Source organism: Lissotriton helveticus, chromosome 9 (genome assembly GCF_964261635.1).
Source record: "Lissotriton helveticus chromosome 9, aLisHel1.1, whole genome shotgun sequence".
NCBI lineage: Eukaryota > Metazoa > Chordata > Amphibia > Caudata > Salamandridae > Lissotriton > Lissotriton helveticus.
The window spans coordinates 539,034,434-539,057,599 of NC_136070.1; the positions used below are offsets into that span (position 1 = coordinate 539,034,434).

Sequence of the window (23,166 nt, forward strand, 5' to 3'; positions counted from 1 at the left end):
TGTCCACATGAGGGCGCTGTTGGGCCTTTTTATGGCCGCCTTCATAATCATTTACAGCACTTCCGTTGTGGTCGAGAATCTTAATAGTTCTCCAGAGTCTCACCATCTCCTCACCCAGTGCCCTTTGACCACCTGGGAATGCGCGGGGTGGGGGGCGGGGGGGCGGGGGGGGGGGGAAGAGGAGTAAAAATGCGAGAGTGAGCCTTCCTAGCGAATGTTTACTTTTTAAGCCAGAGAACATAATAGCTGGGTGATGTAAAAGATATCTACCAACACACATTAATTCAGACAAAATGTAAATACCTGGGAATACAGATGGGAGTGAATAAAAAGCAACAAAACAATCACACACGGATTCAATATCCGGAATACCAGGACAAATAAATCAGAACTTGAAGCACAGATTCGAGTGAAAATAAAAGAGTCGCTAAGTCTTATCCACACCAGAGGCTCCGCATTATTGCAAAACACACCATTATCCTCTGGAGGGACTCAGTCCAAACAAATAACTCCTGTAAGCAAGATGAAAATGTATGGGTTCTAAAGTACTATGAGCCTCTGCACATTTAGACCCAGCTGACCGGGGTGGACAGACTGCCCTATGGTCACCAGAGTATTGTGTTATAGTAATGACCTGCACCAGTAGATTATGAGCAAATATTCACTAGGAAGTATGAGGACGATGTGCTTGCACCACACATAAAGGAAGCCAGACTCCACTCTTCCCTTGCACCACCACCCCAGAAGCGTGTAGACATGATCTAAACAATAGGCAGACCCACATACGAAAAATGTCAGACTACAAACAATAACAGGAGTCACGCCTGAAGAGGGAGTGCTTGACAGCAAGTCAATTGTGCCCCAGCTATGGTTTACAATATTCTCATAAGATGTGTAACAGTCTCCCTGGTTTTTTGTACACACTCCCCATGCTGAGCACAAGCGCACTCCAGAATAACTCATTATGTTATGCAGGATTATTGTAAAGAGCATAACATTTCCTAAAGTTACCAAGCAGGTTATATTAATAATAATGAGTCTTTTGGCATTTGTATAAAATTATAACTATTCTTGGATACTAAATTTAATTGTGAGTTCTACTTGTGTCTCCTAAACTAGATGTTCTGCCCATACAAGATCCCAACAGCAAGCCTAGCAATTATGCTATACTCTGAATAGCCTAAGCAGAGATAGTCAACAACTCAGTGTGCTTGCTGTTGTACCTGGTTTCATTGTTTCCAAGGACAGAGGCACAACTTGTTACAAGGATTGCCTAACTAGCATCAGGTCACAGGCCCATTATCTGAAACTCAGATAAGAATGAGCCTCTTAGGACTTAGAAGGAAATGTTAAATTATTAACTTGCTCCCATATTATCTCAGTAGTAGGTGAATGGTGCAACTCTGGCACAATGAAGCTAAAGGTAGAATTAGCGACATTAAACTATGTACCAATGTTTGAATCAAGCACAACTTGATATCTCATAACATAATACAATCTTGTAATACCATCACTTTTTTAGCAGGCTGATTACCCAAGACTGGAGGAACTGCATCCCAAATATGTGTATCCTGAGGACTTTTGTCAAGGCTATGTCCAAGCCAATGCATCAGCAGAACAAACAAGCATTTGCAATGCAATAGGTCTCGCATTAGGAAAGTTTGAGCCATTGGTATTGTGAATTACATTTTTTTTATTTATGTGTTGGTTGTGATAATAGCTATAGTAATAGCTAAAGTAATAGCTTTGTCATTTACAATGCCAATAGTTTTAACTTTCCCAAATGTGACACCTATAGCATTTGTAATGCAATATGTGTTGTATTTTCACAAAAATCCAAGAACAGAAGTGAAATATTAACATTTTTTTGTGACATTTATAAGACAGACGTCATTGTTGTTCAAGTACTTTACGCTGGTGTTTGGATTCCTGTAAATCCCCAGTGTTGCAGGGTGCTTAAGAATTTTGTGATCACAGTGGTACTGTATTCCGGGCTGGGGGGAGGGGAGGAGAGAGCGAGAGAGGGAAGGGAGGGGAGGAGAGAGAGAGCGAGAGAGAGAGAGGGGAGAGAGGGAAGGGAGGGGAGGAGAGAGAGAGAGAGAGACACAGGGGAGGAGAGAGAGAGAGGGGAGGAGAGAGAGAGAGAGAGAGAGAGAGAGACAGGGGAGAAGAGAGAGAGAGAGAGAGAGAGAGAGAGAGAGAAAAAAGGTGGGGAAGAGAGAGAGAGAGAGAGAGAGAGAGAGAGAGAGAGAGAGCTTGGGCTATAGTATGCGGCAGCGTTGGGTATAAAAAATAAAAATAAAAAAAAGAGGCCAAATTATGCGGTAACAAATGTATAAAAATCACAAAGTTGTATAAAACAATTATCAGTTATTGTATGGAAAGGCGAGGAGGTATGGCGCGACTTGAAAGCAGTAAACCTATTGGAAACCAATAAAACCGGCCAGACATCCAGGAACACAAACCAACCAGTAGCATCGAAAGAAAAGCTGAACCCTCGTCAGAGGTTACAGCTGCCAGTCAACACTGCAGGGCACTGGAGCTCTCCAGAGACACCGGGAACTTCCTGAGACAAGCATTGTGCACCCCGAGGTGTGTACATTTCCATGCATAACCTGTTCTTCAAAAGGGACCTCAAAGTTCTCCTCCTCCAAAGACACCTCCAAAAGTAATTCACGTCCTCTTGCTATTGTGAGGAAGACTTCCCACTACTGATAATTTCTACTTTCCATGACCATGGAAGTGCCTTCCCAGTGTATACCTGTGATTGGAGGGTCTGCCTTTTTGCAGTATTTTCCATGTACTGGTGTTCGGTGCCCTTTTGTAACATGCACACACCACTCTGCCCTTGCAACACACGGCTGCTACCTCTCACATGTCTTTACCTTTGATACTTGCACAAGTGCCACCTTGCCCATGTAACGCTTGTTCCTGAGCCTGAGTGTCTAGCACTTATTGCAGGACTATACCTCTAATCACACTCTGTTTTCTCTTATAACTGCACACTTGTCACTTTCATTTCCTCTTGTGCACTTTTGACTACCTCATGTATTTTGGTTGCTCACAATTGTCACTATTACCTTATGTAAGTAACGTATGTTTTTGCAACCTGTTCTTTTGTAATGTTTCTCATTATGTTTCATTTCTGTTCCTGTTGTGAAGCCTCCGACGCCTTCGGGTAAAGTCCGCGCTATATAAAAATGCATAAATACATGAATAAATAAATACCGCCTTCGGGTAAAGTCCGCGCTATATAAAAATGCATAAATACATGAATAAATAAATACCGCCTTCGGGTAAAGTCCGCGCTATATAAAAATGCATAAATAACTAAATAAATAAATACCGCAAATCACCGCCGTCACTCTGCCGGCCTGCGACCAGGAAGTCAGGCAGGCCGGCGCGACAACAGGAAACAGGAAGTAGGAGGGCGGGAGCCTACCCCGCCTCCCACGGAAGAGCCGCGATTGGAGCCGTGTTGGGAGCACCGGAGCAGGCAGGAGCCTACCCTGCGCCCCGGTGCCGAAGCAGGGAAGAAGAGTCCTGCTGCCGGGCCTTGCAGCTGAGGAGAGGAAGCCGGTGAGTGGGGAGCTGCGGGCGGGCGGGCGGGGGGAGGGGGAAGCATGTGTGTGGCGCGCGCGCGTGCGGGGGGGGGGCGGGCGGCCTGTGTATGTGTGTGTGCGTGCGTGTGTGTGTGTATGTGTCTTGGAGTGCGTGTGTGTGACTGTGGGGGAGGGGGCGTGTGAGCGAGTGTCTGCGCGCGCATGTGCATGTGTACGGCGCGGGACGCGACGTGCGCGTTCGCGCACACAAATCCAGCTAGAAAAGCTCGTGCACCCTCTTGTCCGTCCTTCCCCCCAGAGTGATCGCTATTGGTCTCCAGCTGGACTAATGCATCCTTACGGATGCATTGCCAGCGAGACCCAAAAAGGAGGCAGAATGACACAACCACTGTTGCCAACTGTGTCATTCTCTAGCCATGTGCATACATTTGGACATATGTGTGCGCATGAGTTATCTATGTATGTCCACCTATGGTATGACACAGGTGGCATTTTCAGTTTTTTCGTAACCCATCTAGCTGCCTGGAAGCCACTCGGAATAATCAACAAAACAATTAAATTGTATGTGCGCTTTTCAGCTTGTGAACAAATGGCATCTGCCAGGCCCGCCTAAAAAAAATTAAGTACAAAAATTAAGAACATCACAAGGGGGGGAAATCAACTGAGAGGGTGGGGGTAAGCGGATGCAACAGAGACATATGAAAGCACTTGAGGGGTAGAATTGTAACAGAGAAGCAGGAGAAAATGGTTGAAGGAGAAACAAAGGGTGAGAGTATTTGAAGGAGTAAGCAGCAGAGGAGAGAGAAAGGAAAATGCATGTACTTTTCATGGAGTGTTAAAAATGAAAAAAAAAGAGTTTCCCAAAGTAAACAGTGGAACAGCACAAGTGAGACAGTCACAAAGATGGTAAAGACGCTACACTCCAGAGGAAGGGTTAAACACAAGAAGGGAAAGGCAAGCCATTGAATAACACAAGCAAATGAAAGTGACAATAAAGCCAACCTAAAAGAGAGGCCATGAAAGTTGTCACTCATAAGTCTAATTATTCAATTGATGCAATCCACAAATGCAATGTTTCTACACAAGCAGAAGCCAAAATTTACAAACTGAGAATGAAAGAGATCAGTTGAAGCCAACACGTGGGAAATATATATGGCAAATAGGCAAATAACAGTGAGAAAGAGAAGGGTTATGAGAGTGCAAATGAGATAAAGAAGTCACCTACCATTCCCAAGTAAGGTAGTTCGTGAGGTTTCTTGAAAAACAATGGCTGCCGGTCCCAAACTAGACAACGGAACCTCCAGTCCACAACGGTTGGACAACGCCTTTAGTTCCCTGGTGAAAAACTTTAGGTAGGCCTCTGAGGCGTTCCCCAGGAAACAGAACATGTCATTGTGAAGCCTTTCCGCTTTGGTCCGGTAAATTACAACATCCGACACGGCCAGGACCTTCAGGAGCAGCCTCAGGCGCTGGTTTGGCTTACATGTGGCCCCCAGGAGTCCTTCTGTGTCCAGAATAATGAGGGAGTGGACAGGATCATAGGCAGTCCAGACACCCACAGTGCATGAATCTTGACTGGGAGAAGTTCTGAAGACCTCCTGGCCACCAAAGAACACATGATTAAGGGTGTGGGACTTGCCATCCCCGGTGTTGCCAAATATAGATAGCACTTTCACAGTTTGGTCTTCAGTGCAGCCCAGCTTGGAGAGGAATGCAACTTCATCTTTTACCTAAAAACACAAATGTCAAAATTAAATCAGGGTCAACTTCAGCTCGTTTATAAAATGAGACAGAATGTGAAAATGAAATGCCATAAGATGAACAAGGACGAGATCAGATGAGGTGAAGAAGCTTCCACATAAGTCACATCTAAAACATAATGACCATCTTAAAATGAAGAGTGTGTTTTTGACAGATTGCCCCCACGACTACAACTAGAATACAGTACAATACAACCTCTATTGTAGACAGTCCTCTCTGAAGCAGTAAATACTGTGATATTGAACCTGCTATCCATCCCTGGTTAAACAATGGTAACATTGGCCATTAACAGTCTCTGACAGACTGTTGTAGCGATCTGCTTTTATCACTGCTGCTACAAACACTTTAAGCATCTTTGTGCAGCATTGCTGTGTAGAAGAAAGGTCAAAGCAAAGTGGAAGCGGGACCACAGCACTGGAGTGGAGCAGGGGACGAGCAGCAGCAAAGGCACAGAAGGGGAAAAGGACACAAAAAAACTGGAGAAATACGAGAAACAAAAAAAAGCAATAGATAGATAGATAGAAAGGACGGTGAAAACAGAGCAGAGGAGCAGAATGCATGAAAACAGAGGACAGAGAGCAGCAGCAGAGCAGAGATGCTCCCCAATGGACCACCAGGAATGAGGTGCAGGCAGGTGCCTGCAGGTGGAGGAGGGCCTCAAACTAAGGACCCAAAGGGTCGGGGGCAACAGCTACCAGGCGGAGTTGTGCGGCAAGTAAAGCAGTTCAGTGACAAGTTCCGTGTGATCGGAAAATCACTTTTTTTTTTTTAAGAATCAACTAGCCTTGTACAATTTCATGGCAAACTTTTAAAAAAAACTGTTTTTAAACAGCTCAAGCAGTTTGCTGAAAACAATCTTTTGGATACCTTCCAAGTCAGATTCTAGACAGGACACAGTACAGTTCTGGTGATCCTATTGGTTTTGGTTGATCTTTGTTACAGGGTCGACAATGGAGGTATTGAGACATTAATACATTTGGAACTGTTAACGGTCTTCAATATCATGTATCACTACATCCTGGAAAACAAGCATTTGCAATGCAATAGGTCTCGCATTAGGAAAGTTTGAGCTATTGGTCTTGTAAATGACAATTTTTTTATTTATGTGTTGTTTTTGAAAGTAGCTAAATTAATAGCTTTGTCAATTACAATGCCAATAGTTATAACTTTCGCAAATGTGACACCTATAGCATTTGTAATGCAACATGTTTTGTATTTACGTGACTTAGATGTATTGATATTAAAAATAACAATGGCTTTTAATTTTTTTAAATAACTAATACTTAAATAAAAGTGTTTGTAATTTATAAAGGCAATAGCTTAAACTTTTGTAAATAACTTTTGTGAAGATTATGTTCATTGTATTTTATTGTGACGAAAATCCAAGAACAGAAGTGAAATATTAACATCTTTTTGTGACATTTGTAATAAAGCTTGAAACATTGAGAGAAGATATTTGAACCAGTGATGCTGTGGTTGCGCTGAGTAATGCTGTGGTTGCGCTGAGTGGTGCTGTGGTGGTGCTGAGTGGTGCTGTGGTGGTGCTGTGGTGGTGCTGAGTGGTGCTGTGGTGGTGCTGAGTGGTGATGTGGTGGTGCTGTGGTGGTGCTGAGTGGTGCTGTGGTGGTGCTGAGTGATAATGTGGTGGTGCTGAGTGGTGCTGTGGTGGTGCTGTGGTGGTGCTGAATGATGCTGTGGTGGTGCTGAATGATGCTGTGGTGGTGCTGAGTGATAATGTGGTGGTGCTGAGTGATAATGTGGTGGTGCTGAGTGATAATGTGGTGGTGCTGAGTGATAATGTGGTGGTGCTGAGTGATAATGTGGTGGTGCTGAGTGATAATGTGGTGGTGCTGAGTGATAATGTGGTGGTGCTGAGTGATGTTGTGGTGGTGCTGAGTGGTGCTGTGGTGGTGCTGGGTGGTGCTGAGTGATAATGTGGTGGTGCTGAGTGATGCTGTGGTGGTGCTGAGTGGTGCTGTGGTGGTGCTGAGTGATAATGTGGTGGTGCTGAGTGATAATGTGGTGGTGCTGAGTGATAATGTGGTGGTGCTGAGTGGTGCTGTGGTGGTGCTGAGTGGTGCTGTGGTGGTGCTGAGTGATAATGTGGTGGTGCTGAGTGATGTGGTGGTGCTGAGTGGTGCTGTGGTGGTGCTGAGTGATAATGTGGTGGTGCTGAGTGATAATGTGGTGGTGTGTGGGGCGGGGAGGGATGGATGGAGTCGGGGGAACGGATGGATGGATGGAGTGCGGGGATGGATGGAGTGCAGGGATGAATGGAGTGGGGGGATGGATGGAGTGGGGGGATGGATGGATGGAGTGGGGGATGGATGGATGGAGTGGGGGATGGATGGATGGAGTGGGGGATGGATGGATGGAGTGGGGGATGGATGGATGGAGTGGGATGGATGGATGGAGTGGGATGGATGGATGGAGTGGGATGGAGTGGGATGGATGGAGATGGATGGATGGAGTGGTATGGATGGATGAATGGAGTGGGATGGATATGGATGAGTGGGATGGATGGAGTGGGGGGATGGATGGATGGATAGAGGGGGATGGATGGATGGAGTGGGATGGATGGATGGAGTGGGGGATGGATGGATGGAGTGGGGGGATGGATGGATGGAGTGGGGGGATGGATGGATGGAGTGGGGGATGGATGGATGTAGGGGATGGATGGATGTAGGGGATGGATGGATGGAGTGGGGGGATGGATGGATGGAGTGGGGGGATGGATGGATGGAGTGGGGGGATGGATGGATGAATGGAGTGGGATGGATGGATGGATGGATGGATGGCGTGGGATGGATGGAGTGGGGGGTGGATGGATGGAGTGGGGGGTGGATGGATGGAGTGGGGGGATGGATGGATCGATGGAGTGGGATGGATGGATGGAGTGGGGGGGATAGATGGATGGATGGAGTGGGATGGATGGAGTGGGGGGGATGGATGGATGGAGTGGGATGGATGGAGTGGGGGGGATGGATGGATGGATGGATGGAGTGGGGGAGCCGAAGGCAAGAAAAAACGAGTACAATCAGGGAAGCAGAAGGCAAGAAAACAAGGGCAATCAGGGGAGCAGAAGGCAAGACAAAAAACTAGCGGGATGTGATGAATGGAGATCAAAAGTCACTAAAACATCCACTTCCTTAAAAGTAAAACCATCACGTGCTAACAGCATCTCAATAGAATGAAAAAAGAAATAGAAACTGTACGTGAATGGAACAGTCCTGTATGATTATTCAACACTGCCGTAAGTGAAGGAGGGCTGAAGTGTGACACGAAGTGAAATTAAAAAATAAATAAATTTTTTTTTTGGGGGGGTTACAGAATCCAATGACTAAATACACACAGCAATCCTTCTGAAGCACACCAAAACGGGTGTACTAAACGAATGCCACTGTCCATCGTAAGGCAGCAAAAACACAGAAATGCGATTTGCAATGATTAATCGGATTGTGTGTAATAGAACAATGTTTTTAGTAGACAGCGCATACTTCCTAAATCGTCTCTGCCGCCTCACTCAAAAGGCGGCGTTAAGGCAGTAAAAATATCCTTAATGCTAATGTTAATAATTGGAGAAAGGAGGACAGCCTATTGAGGACACTGTTGTCACTGAAAACAATTGTTACTCCAGCCTTCTAAAAGAAAGCGCTGAACTGCTGACCACTGGTGGGGTGAACGCTGATAAAAGACCATGTACAGCCACTCACTCGGTGAGAGGCTGCGCTAAATGTAAACCATGGAATTGAATTTAATTCAAGAGAGATACCCCGCCAGGTCCAACAATAGACTTAAGCACGCATCCAAAGGAACGGAATTAACGTTGCCCATACCAGTCAAATAGAAACCCTTGAGGCAAAATGACAGTACGGTGCTATACACACGAACAAAGTACCATGTGCAGACCGGCTTTTACCAAATAAAGGCAGTGGGGAGAAAGGAAAGGGATGTTTGTAAACAAAGGAACAGAATGCCAAATGAAGCTCGATACAGAAAACGTGGATATCAGATGGATAGAAAATGCAAGGGCGGGGTGCAATAGTATGTTGAAGTAAACAGCGGGCTAATTAAATGCATGGTCGGAAATGGACGCAGGGTGAGAAGGGCAGCACAAAAATAAGCAGAATCACAATGCAGCCGTCACCAAGGGAAGAAAGGATGGTGGGGATTCGGAAGGCAGTAGATTGCGATGCAGTATTAAGGGCTGAAGGCGATGGCATTGCTGTGGGGAGGGAGGACGCAGGTTGTGAAGGGCAGCACGAAAATAAGCAGAATCACAAGAAAACGCGGATATCAGATGGATAGAAAATTCAAGGGCGGGGTGCAATAGTGTGTTGAAGTAAACAGCGGGCTAATTAAATGCATGGTCGGAAATGGACGCAGGTTGTGAAGGGGGAGGAGAAACGCGAGACACGGCCTGGCGGCTGAGAAAGTGAAAGTACGGCCGGCCGGCCGGCCGTGAATAATTAGAGGAGGAGAAATGCCTGAGGCAGAGCGCACGCTGGGGGAAGCTTGTGGGAGGGAGGCTGGTGGCTTTGATGCATGCACGCGCTTTTCACGGGCACTGCATGAAATCGCCCGTTTGGTTAAGCTCTGGTTAAGCCCCATCATCTCTCGCCAGCAATGCGCAAGCGCATTAGCAGGCGAGTTCTAAAAAACTAGGAGGAGTTAAGCTGAGAATAAGTTGCTGAGTCAAATAGGATTCTATCTGACCACGAGCTGGGTTGTTAACCCATTGCGCTGTATTCTTGTAGGAAGCTGGCTCGCTATATAGTGGTACAGTGCACCAAAACGAGGTGCACTGTGCAGAGTCCAGTCAACCCTTATTGCTTTACAGAGGAATAAGTAACAAACCCAAATGCACTCTTTTGTGCTAGTGTGGGCGAGCAGTTTAGGCTTATTAGAGAGTAGTGCTAAGCATTTGTTATGCTTACAGAGGCAATAAATGAGACACACACACAAGAATAAACCAGTGACCAATTTAGAGAAATAGCACATATTTTTATATAAATTTCAACACTAAGAAGTTCAGGATCAAGTAAGTACTTTTCGAGATACTAATTTTTACAGGTGAACAAAATGTTCACTTAAATGTGCCTTTACGCTGTGATGATGTGCTATGGGAAAAAGGTATATACTACATAGTGACTTGCAACTTAATTTTCCAGGGGTCCCCTTCAGAAATTAAGGTGGTAGGGGGTCAAAGCCCAAAGAACCACCAGCAGTTAGTCTTTACCTGCCCTGGAGCGTCGGGGGTGCAGGTTGGGTTGGTAGATTTGCAGCGCAACACCTAAAGACGGGGGGGCACACCTAGAAATAGGCTGCAGAGGGGGACTTGGGGACAAGTCCAGGAGAGTCCAACGAGGTTCGTGACAGCCCTGGGGCAAGGAAGCAGTCACTTCTAGGAAGCCCCGGCTGAGGTGCTCGGGTGCAGAGTGGTTTGGTTGGGTGGACTTGTGAATCACGGACACTCACGGTTGTCGGTCTCGCTGGTTGTGGGGATAGAAATGAGGGCAGCTGGGCCACTCTAGAAGTGAGAGCAGCAGGACCACTCTCGAAGTCGGTCTCTGCGGTGTTGATGTCCCTCATCGGCTGCTCGGTCTTGGAGTCCGGATTGGACTCAAACAGGCTTTGGTTGCTGCAAGGAGTCTGGTACCCCAGGTGTTGGTGTCGTGCAGCTCTGATTGGTCCTGGTGGGGAGATAGATCTGCTTTTCTGGAGCACCGTAACCTCTTCCTGGGTGGCTGCTGTATCAATGGGACCAGGGAGCCGCAGAACAGTGGAACAGACTTTGCTGTTTGGTGCCTGTAAGCTGCAGGGGAGTAGCTCTTCTACTCCAAGGGAGATTGCTGGCAGTTTGCGAAGTTCTGGCAGCCCACCAGGAAATATGGCAACAAGACGAGTCTGGTTGTCGGGACAGGTGCAGGCAGGCAGGGTTTGGTGCCAAAAATTCAGCTGTTGGTCCTCAGTTCTGGCTTTCTTTGCTTTTCTTTGTCCTCTTCATCTTGTGTCCATCGAATCGAAGTTCCTGGTGTCAGAGGTGCCACCTAAATAGTCAATTTAGGGGTGTTAAGGGGAGTGTAAGGTGGGGTACTTACCTTTGGGGGGCCTACACCCCCTATATGATCACTTCCTGGGGGGAGTGGGTTTAACCCTGGCCCAGTGTATTGAATTTCACCAAAAAACAAGATGGTAGAATTCAATTTTTTGTGTTCACTTCAGATAGCCCACCTTAGGGGTGTAAGTAGCTTGATAGCCACATCCCTCCTGACTAGCTAATTTTCCCATCTGCCCTGATGCCAAATGGGCCCTGGGCATGGAGTGGCATTTCCTCTGTCTGGGGGAAGCCAGGGTGGCATATCAAAAGTGGCAGTGACCTTTGAAGCCTCCTCACTTGAATTGCTGATTACTTAGCAATCCTGCTTGGAGGAGGTGCCAACACCTCGAGCCAGGCAAAACACTGTTTCTGACGTGTGAGAGTGTGGGCTCTCACCTGCAGGGGGTCAGAAACCTGTCTGTAGTGGCAGGCTGATCTACACCAGTCAGCCAGTACACTAGAGATTGGTAGGTTTTCAGGGGGCACCTCTAAGGTGCCTTCTGGGTGCATGTTTTACTAAATCCACTACAGGCATCAGTGTGGATTTATTAAGACAAGGTGTTTGATACCAAACACCATAGATTTCCGTAAAGCCATTACATAGCCTAGGAACTCGTAACAACCAGTGCCCAGTAAATGTACTCACGATAAACATAAACCTGCTATAAGGGGGACCAACATACTTCATGCTGTGGCTGGGGACACGGCACATAGGGCGTATTTTTGTCTGCATCATTTCACGCAGCCTGCAATGGCAGTCTGCATGAGTTTGGTGGTGTGTCCCTTAGGATAGCACCACACATGCTGCAGCCCTTAGGGACCCTCTTTAGTACCCAGGCCCTAGGTACCTTGGGTACCAATTACTAGGGACTTGCAAGGATGCTTAAGGTCTTGCCAATTGCAGGAGAATTGCACAGTTACTGTGTTTTTGGGAAAGAGCACTGACGCTGGGGACCTGGCTTGCAGGAACCCAGTGCACTTCAGTCAACGCTGTATCAAATACCAGCCAAAAATGGGGGTGATCATGTCAAAAAGGGGCACTTTCCCCCAGATCTACTTCAGGACAATGCTGCATCCTGCCACCCTTGGCTAGACTATACAGCACTGGACCAGCACTGAAAGACCATGAGTGAGGGGCCAGTGGATTTACAATTGTGCCATGGGCACTGGTGAAAGCAAGACAAATGAATCACTCTCTCCCCCTTATCCAACCATCCACTGGCTAGGCAGTATATTACAGTTGAAAATTAGGTAAATTGGGCCCTTAGCCTCCTAAGCTCCTGGGCCACAGCACCTTCTGCACTACTGATAACAACGCCCCTGAGAGCATCTTCAGAGAAGCATCAGAGCAATGGTCCTTTGCTGTAGGTCCAGGGCAGCCGGCACCCCACCTCACCCAGAGTGCACCCCTCTTTTTAAGACCTCAAGGTAGAGCACCATGGCTGAGATGCCCAAGTGAGGAGAGCCGGTGTTGTATCAACGGAGCAACAGGCTCTGGTGCAAGCAAAGTGAATTGTTGCTCATCTGAACCCCAGTTACTGATTGGACAGAAAAAACAGCCATCATTTAGGTGCATTGGGCCCATAACCCCAAGGAGCCATGGAGTCACTGCACTTACGACACTATTGATAGCTATGCTCCTCAGAGGTGCTTTTCCCCTTGGCCTGGCAATCATTGTCCGGTACTGTGAGGTCCACAGGAGGAGGCTCCTCGCTTAGGCTTTGCTGCACTGGACCATGGCTGTGAGGTCCACGGTTTGATGGGCCTTGCAGCACTGGATAAAGGCTGCAAGAGACATGTGCAAGGTGACCAGTTGCATAGCAATGATCCCTAATGGAAGCAAATGATGCTGGATAGTAAAACAAAGCCATAATGTGGGTGCATTGGGTCCCTCACGTCCCTAAGCCCTGGTACCACTGCACCTGTTGTACTACTGATAGCTGAGAGAGACTCCTTCACATAGGCCTCACAGCCATAGTTGAACACTGTATAGCCAATGTTTGATCCCTTCCTCCCCCGAGTGTCCAACCATGACAGCAAAGTCAATGGAAGAGAGGCAAGTAGTATTGTAATGGTGGCAGTGGGTCTTCTTACAAAGTAAAGGCATTCCTCACCCCCTCTGCTTCCTGCAAAGTAAAATTAAGCAATAATTTGGGTAAATTGGCCACCTAATACCTACCACTGTGGTTAGGTGTCACTGCACCTGCTGCACTACTGATGGTTAAGTCCCTGGCATGGGTCCATGCACATAGTCATAGTACAGTTCAGTGAAGCACGTGCTATTGGGCCCGGACGAGGGGCCCTTCCCCAAGGCCTTGCAGCCCAACACCACAGCTAAGAGACCTAGGGCAAGGCACCCCACTACCCAAGCTCTCACAACCATGGTCTAGTGCTGCGAAGCCCAGGGGGTCAGAAGCCCAGGGCATGGAAGTCTTCTACCTTGGGCCTCACAGAAATGGTCTAGTGAAGCAAGCCCAGGGGAGGGGGGTCCCACTCCCTGGGACTCTCCACCATGATCCAGAGCTGCGAGAGCTTGCGTTGTGAAGGACAATGGTCCAATCTCGTGGACCTCACAGCCATGCATAGTGCTGCAAGGCCCATGGGAGAGGGCCCCACTGCCTTTGACTTTGCAGTCATGGTAGCTCTATGAGGCCGAGGTAGAGACAACTTTCCATTATCACGTCACAGGACACATTGTATGTGCAGCGACACATTGTATATCCAGAGACATCAGAAGATGTGTGTTGGGGAGCAGGGGGGTCTATAAGTCGAATGGTGTATTTTAGTTGTTCCATTCTAAATTCCCTCTTCTAAATTAGTCTATTTGAAAAGATTACTCGCATGGAGATTGATGTTATTGAATGTGATTACTATTCACACCGAGTTTGATTTACAATCCATTTGCCACCTCCTGGAGTAAGCCTTGACTAATGCAATTTTTGAGACAGAGTTTGAAAGTGAACAACTCAAGTATCCAAAAGGAATTAAATAGTCTTAAGCTTAGTCTTAAGCTTTGACACAATAGTGGTACATTTTAATATCTACCACTCGTACTGTCCAGTAACTACCCACTGCCACAGGACCTGATCCAGTGGGAATGTTTTATCCATGGCACTAGGATACTTAACAACATCTAATCTCAGATTTACCACTTCATCTAAATATGCTGAAAATAAACACTCTATTCTAAAGCTGGGAAGGAGTCACTACACAGTGACATTTACCTGGAAAGGGCAGTACTTTGGCTGCGCTATCAGAGTCAGCGACACCCCAGTTGTGGACTAGCTGGAAACTAGAGGTGGGCAAGCCACTGACACCATAAGCCAGGCCCAAGCCTGACGCCTAGCTCTGGCTCAGCTCAAGGTCCTGCTGGAAAAAAGTCCATACCTGAACTGAGCTTTCAAGTGGCTTCTGCCTGCCACGATCTCTCTTCCCTAGATGAGGCATTACAGCCAGAACTGCAGACTTTGGAACTAGAAAACCAGATTTTAGTCTCTGCCTCAGCTCAACATACTGTGATTCTGGACAAATCACTTAATCTACCTGTGCCTTTAAAAAATGAATGTGAACTTCAGTAATGTAACTGGATCTCATGTAAAGCACTCCAATGCTTTTGGTTCGCGCTGTATAAAAACTGCAAAAAAATGCACAAGGAAGTAAAAACTAGGGGCCTGATTACGATGTGGGCTGAAACGGCTCTGACCATCGGTAGGAGCCCTTCAGGCCGCATCGTAATCGGCTGGTCGGATTCCTCTCTGACCGACTTATTTTGATGGGGTCGGTCGGAAGGGAACCCAAATCAGATTTCCAAATGGCCTCCGACGGGCTCAGATAGCCCGTCCCCCATTCGGAAAGCCTTCAGTAATCCCTCGGCCGGCTCTTTCTGGCCAAGGGATTACAATGGCAGATTCCCACTGCTTTTCTGTCCCAGCCTTTCTGACACCGAAAGAGACTGGGAATCTGTCTTTGGGGGCCCCTAGCATGGCCCCCATGGGTGCATAGGGGCACCTATGGTGCCTTCTGTTGATCCATGCACCCCGTGGCAGGCACCTTGAGGTGCCCGCCATGGGGTGCAGGGATGAACTGCACCTCTTGTCTTTACAATGAGGGCATGCATTCCGTTCGGGATGCATGCTCCCGTAGTAAAGTATAGGATTGCGACCAAACAGGATTCGGTCGCATCCTAAATGTTGGGCTGGAACCGACCACAGGAGGTCGTTCGACTCCAGTTCTCAAACGATGTCTGTCCGTAATCGGGGACCAAGTGCTAACATAAAAAGAAAAGACTAATAGACACCCATATACTGGCTGATTTGTACAAAGTAAATCCAGAAAACCTGGATACATTACGGTTTACCCGCTTAAATTGTGTGATCTTAGGCAATATTTTATTTCACCAACTCTCCTTATTCTTCACTATTCTTTGTGAAAGCGCTTTCAAACATGTGAGCTGAGAATACCAGTTATACAAAACTCTATTGTGTTTGATTTAATAGACTACAATGCTGCTCCATAATAAAATAGGGTTTACATGACAACTGTCTTGCCTCTTAGTTTCCTAATGGTTTACCTATATAAACTATCAATTTTAATAAGTACCTCTCACTGCAGTGCTATAATGTGACATAATAATGTTAAAGGAGGCAGCGCACTAACTGTGTGACAATGGACATCCCACAATGCTTTTCACAGTGAGACATTAGACCGGATTGCTTCAAACCTTCACACTGTGTATCGCCAACCTGGCCCAGACGAGGGAGGAGGCTCCTCCCCTGGGCAATGCAGCACTACACTACAGCTGCAAAGCCCAGGAGAGGAGACGCAACTTGCTGTTAATTGAGTGGGAGGGGAACAAGACCAGTGCGCCAGCCTGGCTGTAACTAACTGGCGCGAGGCCCCATAATGCTAGGCTGGCTGCGGGGCCCTGGGCAGCAGCCCACTCTGCCCATGCCTAGGCCCGGTTTATCACACTAAACTAAATAACACTGTGCAACCTATTTTCCACTGGGCCGTTTATGTTCCTCCAAGATTTTAAGGATCCTGGAGGTGACACCACACATGCCATTTTTTTTATTCTATAGACTGGAGCATACATTGAACATATTAGGTGACAAATGTCAGGCAAAGTGTATACCAGTGCTTAATTTGTTAAAAAAAAAAAAAAAAAAAGAGCCAGGGCTCTCGTCACGAGGCCACTGCAGCTTGCACCACACACTGCGTTGCCAATGATAGTAACAACACAATTACTAAGCATCACACTCCTACAAGTGTGACAGTTCGGACTATTCCTGGCTCCAAACCTATAAGAATGGCTTGAGTAACAGATAGTAGTAATTTTTAATGTATATTCAATTCATATTTAACTTGTTGTGGCCATCTCTAATTTAGTTAGACAGTGCCACCTTGAGGCAGTTAGTTACAAGCTCCGGTGCTGACAATTAAGTGCCCGCTCAAATTAAGCACTGGTGTATACTGGTAAAACGTATAAGGGCCCCCCAACTCATCTGAAAGAATGATTGCACAATCTATGGTATGTTCATGAACTAACAGATTCGTGCCACTATGATGTATCCCATGCCTAGACTATGGAACATATCAAACTCTTCAGATTATACACAGTGAGCAAAACAGGCAGCAGCTTAAATAAACTTTGGATAAGTAATACTACAAATGCTACAAAGAACAACTAGTAAGGTAGCATATGAAACTGTGAGAGACCCAATATTGGGAATCAAGCTGAGACATCATGAGGCGGGCCACGCTACGCTGAAGCCCCAATACTGACTTTACCTGTAAGTTAAGACCACGTATTGAACTCTTGTGTTTTGTGTTATAAATCTAAAAGCAAAGGGACACAGTTAAATTTGCAGGAGGGGGAGGAGGACTCGCCCCCTGGGAGGGGTTGACTCAGAGCAGACTAGTAACGTTTGGGTGCTCAGTGCAAACAAAATAAATAACATAAATACTCAAGCAAAATTAAAAATAATTGACAGTAACTAAATAGGAAAAGATGCTTGATTCTAAAGATGAACATTTCTTTAAAAAAAAGTATGTCCATTTTCAGTATTGGTGCATAATAGCATTGGGTCTAGTGTTACAGGCAGAGTTCCAAAAAAAGAGAGCTTAATTCAATAAATGTGAATATAGTTATTATAATTAAGTTATTTGGTAATTAAATATGTATATAAACTCAAAAGAAAAGAAGCCTAAGAATTATACAATTAACAGTATCTTACAGGTTAAGCTTTAATTAGAATTACACCACTGACAACATGATTTGGTGCGTTAAAAGATTGCAGTTTATTGAAACAATATGGTTGTACATTTCGCAATTTTATTGGTCATTAATAAACATCCATGTTATTGCATACTTTCATTGTCTTTGTAATTGACTTGGTACATTCATTGTCGTTATGCGCTCACAAACAGTCTATTTTGCGGGGTGCCCCTTTGTTCAGGCCTCTGTGTCTGCGGTTCCAGTCTTCAACTTGCTACCGTATTTGGTGTCTGTCAGGACCTGCCCGGGCTGCAAGTGCCGTTCCGCTTGCCCTGGACCCCTTGTTGGCCCCTCGCCTGCTCCTCAGGGCCACTGCCGTGTGGCATCCCAAGGACCCTGTGTGACCATTTCATCTATCCTGCCTGTGGCTGTGTCCTGCCATTTCGCTCCCTCAGTACCCCTGCCGTGAGGCATCCCCAAAGGCCTATTTTGTTGTGGTGGGCCATCTGTGCTCCCAGTCTACATGCAGCACAGATTTCACATCTCTTAATTATAAACGAGGAGAAAAACAGGAAAAGTAGCTAACAAATTCTCTGTACTATTTACGCGAATGTAATTTTATATAGTGCACCCATTGCACCTGATTTTCATTACCATACTCAACATCAGTGGCATTACAGGTTATTTTCAAATTTAAAAAAAGAACGAATTTAACAGATCGGTTGCGGCTTGCTTTTCTATAATGACCCAAGATGCAAGTGCCGGGGTGTCATAGTGCCTGGCTGAATCCAACCTACAGCCCTGTTTAGGTAGTCTGCTTTCCCAGCTATATTCTTTGAAGTTTTATATAGCGCAAACTCGGCCCAAAGGTACTGGAGCGCTTTACATGAGCACAAGTAACATTACACAAGGGCACGTTCATTTTTGTAGGCACGAGGAGATTAAGGGGTTTGCCCAGAATCACAGGATGTTGAGCAGACGCCGAGATTCGAACCCAGCTCTGCAGTAGGAAGCTTAGGCTATTATGCACATCCTTCACCTCTTCCCAGTTACACCTGTTCCTCCTTCCATTTCTCGTGCAACGTTTCTACAAGCCTAAGCCACTTGTTAGGTTTGTGCCACACCAGCTGTTTGAACACTGTATGATTCTAAACGCCCTATCCATTTGCTGGCCGTCTGTCATTTTAGGACTGCTATATGAAGTTACATTATGTAGCAAAGACTTTGTCAAAAAATAAAAATAAAAAAATTGCAATTTCCATACATAATGTTAATAGATACATTGAAATTATTTGGTAATGTGGCAACAAAGCGTCACACTTGACATAAGAAATTATCCCTTGCGAGCACACAGCAATTGTGAACAATTTACACATAATCAAAACAAAAACTCAGCAGCTTTCTTTAAAGGACTACTCGTCCCAGAATACACCTATATTTAAAAGTAAAATGACAGTCCATGACAACATAAAATAATTCCTCCAGGCATATGCGAATAAGGACATAAATTATAAGATTAACAAAGATAATAATGGGGATATGGGGTTAATATCTAAAGGGATGCGAGTCACTAGTGAAAGAAAGTGGGGAAACTCTAAGAGGGGGGCGTGCAAGCGACAGGAGAGTGTGAAACTTGATCCGAGCCGTCACTCGCCTCTGCCTCTCCCAAGGGGGTTTGTTTAGTGTCTTCTTACCTGCAGGTTCTCCTCCTCATCCACAAGCAGGAAACTGCCTCCGGCTCCCCCTTCGTCCTCTTTCTGCTTGGGCTTCAGCAAAAGGCAATCCTGGTCCTGAGGGTTCATCTCGGTCAGCAGCAGGCCGGACATCATCCACGCGTTGCGGTCATGGGACCAGCAACTCCCGAGCACTTTCACTTCTCATGTCCCTTCTCCTCCCAACAACACCTGCACACGGGAGACGACAGACCGCGGGCATGGAAGAGGGACTACAATGACGTCAACCCTCAGTCAAAACAAAGCAGCAATCACGTGGTCCTGTTTACTTTCAGGAAGTGCAGTAAAACACGATTCCTGATCAGGTTTACGGAAAACATACTTCCTCAGACAGTGACCACGGATTTTTATTTTTATTTCAGTGAAGTGTTCAAGGTATTATTATGCACAATTGTATCTTTGAACTCATAATTTCTACTGATATACTTGTTAGGTAAAGTACTTCAAAAAGCTGTCACTTGCTTTGAAAAAAAGTTGTTATTATTGTTGTAATATACATTCGCTTTCTCCCTGAATTGGAATGAGCGTCATTCAAAGATGGCCGATATATTCTGCCTCAAGATACATCGAGAGTCTTTACTTTCGGCATGAAATAAAAGTGCTATGACATCAAGCAAACAGAGTGTACAGTGGCCATCTTTAAATAGTATAGATTACAATTGTAGTGGGTCTGCATGAATACACCGACATAGTTTTTCAATAAATACGTAAATTACTTTTGTGTACGTATAAGTTTAACTGATACTTTAGCATGTCTCGTCACGGTGCAAGAAACGATATGTTTCAACTTGTCATTCAACTGTAATAGTATAGCTTTTGTGAAGTATGCTTCAGGCCCCAACTCTTTAACATTCATTTGAGCAAAGCTCTCCAGCATTGAACATTTTTAAAAGTGAGAAATAATTATCACCTTTAATGCAACTGTAGGACATCAATGACAACATAGTGGCATCAGTAAAATGCCTGTGTCTGTGTGCCAACTGGTCTATGGCTAATTTTGTGTTTGCCTAATGCTGTCTATCCCAGACATGCCAACCCTCCCGATTCAGGCGTGAGACTACCGATTTCAAGGCTAGTCTCCCGCCTCCCGATTCCTGCAAGCAAAAACCCGATTCCTCTGGGTTTCAGCTGACAGGGCTTGGTATTGTGTAAAGTGCCAATTATTCCAGCAATAGTCAGAGTGGCCATGCAGGGGCTTTAGAAGGGGTGAAAAACCAACAAAGCGCCATTAACAAGGGAATGGTCTTTTAAATACATGTGAAGTATGGGGGGGGGCAAGGCTGTATGTGTTCACAGGAAGCTGTTTCAGCCCCGGCTGTCACACAGGGTGGTGGGGCGGGGAAGGGGGGAGCATGCACTGCCAGCAACCTGCCAGGCCAGTGCACAACACTTGCATCACCCTCTCTCTGCCTGCTATTGCGCTCCATGCTTCTAAAAGGTAAGAAAAAAGAACGTACATTTGTGTTTCAAATGTCCAATCCTGCAGCAGCACACTTCCAAAGCCCATACATGCCAGTAACCCGATTCAAGGCCCCGTTCTCCCGATTTATTTATTTTTATCTCCCTCTTTGCTCTTCTGAAATGTTGGCATGTATGCTATCCTTCTGTTTCAGTTTGCGCATTTACCTTAATACTGCCTATTTCTATTTGTCTTTACTTATGTTAACACTGTTAGAGTATACCTGCGTACTATGAACAGCTTCTTAGCGCTTTTATTCATAAAGCTGAAGCTTGCAATTATAAACAGTTTGTCGAGTTAATTAAATCTGACCTATGTTTTGCTAACAGCAATATATCTGCCTTTCTATCTACAAATCTGTAGGTATACATCTTCAAAATCTCACTTTCTTTTTATCTAACATAACAACATTTAAGAAGAGAAATGTGGAAGATCTTAAAAAATAGTAACATGGAGAATAAATTTCCCCCACTATTGAGACTGAACGAGGTGATGGAGACTCCCATACAGCGTACACTTCAGCTGGTAGTGTTGGGTATTTAGGGAAGCAGAACTTGGAGAGGTATGTCCTGCTTTTCTGTGATGTGGCCCTGGTGAACGCGAGGAGGGACATAGCCAAACGCTGAGTAAGCCCAGTCCTGCCAACGTTGCAGCAGTGGGAATCAAAACTTAGTTGGTGCATACAGGCGGAGGAGCAGCTATGGGATGTCACTGCATGTTTTTAGAGGGTCTGGCACCCCTAGAGGCAGCGGTGGCCTGCGACTGAAGGGACCACCCCTCGATGGAAGGGTCTCGGAGGACCCATGGGTGAGATTGGCCTGGACATGGTGGAGGGGCCACACGCTCTGGTCATCACAATTGACAGCATCCCTGGGAGATATGACTAAGTATTCAATTTCTGAAAGTCGGTTAGGGTAGAAGGTGGAGCAGTATGATACCTGGGTATGGTACACAAAAGCTTTTTATAGAACTGTCAGGAGGTGTGGAGGGAGGTCAGGAGATCCTAGGTGAGGAGTTAAAGGAATGTGCCTATTTGGTGTAGGTTTGGCCTGCCTACTGATCTTGTGTAATCTACTCATTAATGGTGTACTGTGTGTGCCATGCTGATAAATGCCAATAAATATATATATATATACTTTTTATTTTTTCCCCACATTGACTTCTATTGAAGCAGAGGCAATTTCAGACAGAGGAGACAGCCAAAAGTAAGCTATTTTTGCCTTTATAAATCGGGAGTCTCCCACCTGAATAATTTCTATTGGCATGTATGATTTATCTATGCCTATCTGTCTAGATTTCTATCTGTTCCTCTTCCTATCTGTGTATATACAGAGGGTATTATTAATAGGTTGCTCAGCTACAACATAGGGTTCAGGTAAAATCTAAATGGACTTACGAGCTAGTGTGACTCTGTAGGATCTCAGAGCCTCCAAGGTTCTCGCCACCCCACTCCAGCGGCAGCCTTACCTTCAGTTGTGTGGAAGATTTGTAGGAATGTGCTCCACGTTTGTTTTCATGGCACTCTCACCCACTTTGCTGCTACATACATGGCAATAGATTCGATTTAGGTGGAAGACTCCTGATTTTTTCATGTAACTATGGCTTTATTTTAGGTGTATATCCATGACAATTGCCTCTGCTTCAATATAAGACAATGGGGAAAATACATTCCTCATATTTTTTTCAAAACCTCCCACTTACCTGTTTGAAAATGTTGCCATGTATGCTGCTAGCCATAAATGTTTAGGGGCAGATTTATAAGCCCCTTGCGCCTCCTTGCACCGCCATTGCATCACTTTTTTAGACGGAACGGCGGCGCTACATCTGCTCCATTTTTACATGGACGGTACAAAAGGGGGTGGTGATGGACAGAGCATCTGAATCAATCAAACACTCACACCCAGTCAAAAGATCTGGGTTTAATCCATCAGGGCCGGCCTTAAGCATGTGCAAGCTGTGCACCTGCACAGGGCCACCAAACCCCAGGGGCCACCACGCCAATATACATCCTTAATATAATAATCCTCTGAGGAGGGATACATATTTGCGTGGCGGCCCCTGGCAGGGATTTGGCGGCATCTGGCTCTGTTCCACTTCCAAACACCTTCCTGTGCTCCGGGGGCCTCTGCCCCGCCCGGACCCCCTCTTCTGGGGCCCCCTACCTACGCTCCCTGCCCAGGGCCACCATGAGCCTAGAGCCGCCCCTGAATCCATCACTGCCAAGCCATGTCTTCCCTGGACCGGAAACAAGCTTCCGAGGAACGGTTTCTAGCATTCCAGCCGTCTTCAGCCCGGCTTGCTTGAATCCAATGGCAAAGTGAGCAAGGGACTCA

General features: G+C 46.0%; 1 protein-coding gene across 2 annotated transcripts in view; it reads right to left on the reverse strand.

The window, feature by feature from the left end:
* The window catches only part of LOC144781516 (zinc finger FYVE domain-containing protein 1-like), a 120,735-nt gene extending 101,130 nt beyond the window's left edge, over window positions 1-19,605 (reverse strand). The window contains exons 1-2 of one of the 2 annotated variants that reach the window (XM_078660407.1): window positions 19,336-19,605; window positions 4,789-5,293 (exon numbers count right to left, since the gene is read on the reverse strand). In XM_078660407.1, coding sequence (XP_078516533.1) covers window positions 4,789-5,293; window positions 19,336-19,470 — 640 coding nt within the window. In that variant the 5' untranslated portion in view covers window positions 19,471-19,605. The remainder of the gene's footprint in view (window positions 1-4,788; window positions 5,294-19,335) is intronic. The other variant, XM_078660406.1, reaches the window with a different exon arrangement.
* Between the last annotated feature and the right edge of the window lie 3,561 nt (window positions 19,606-23,166).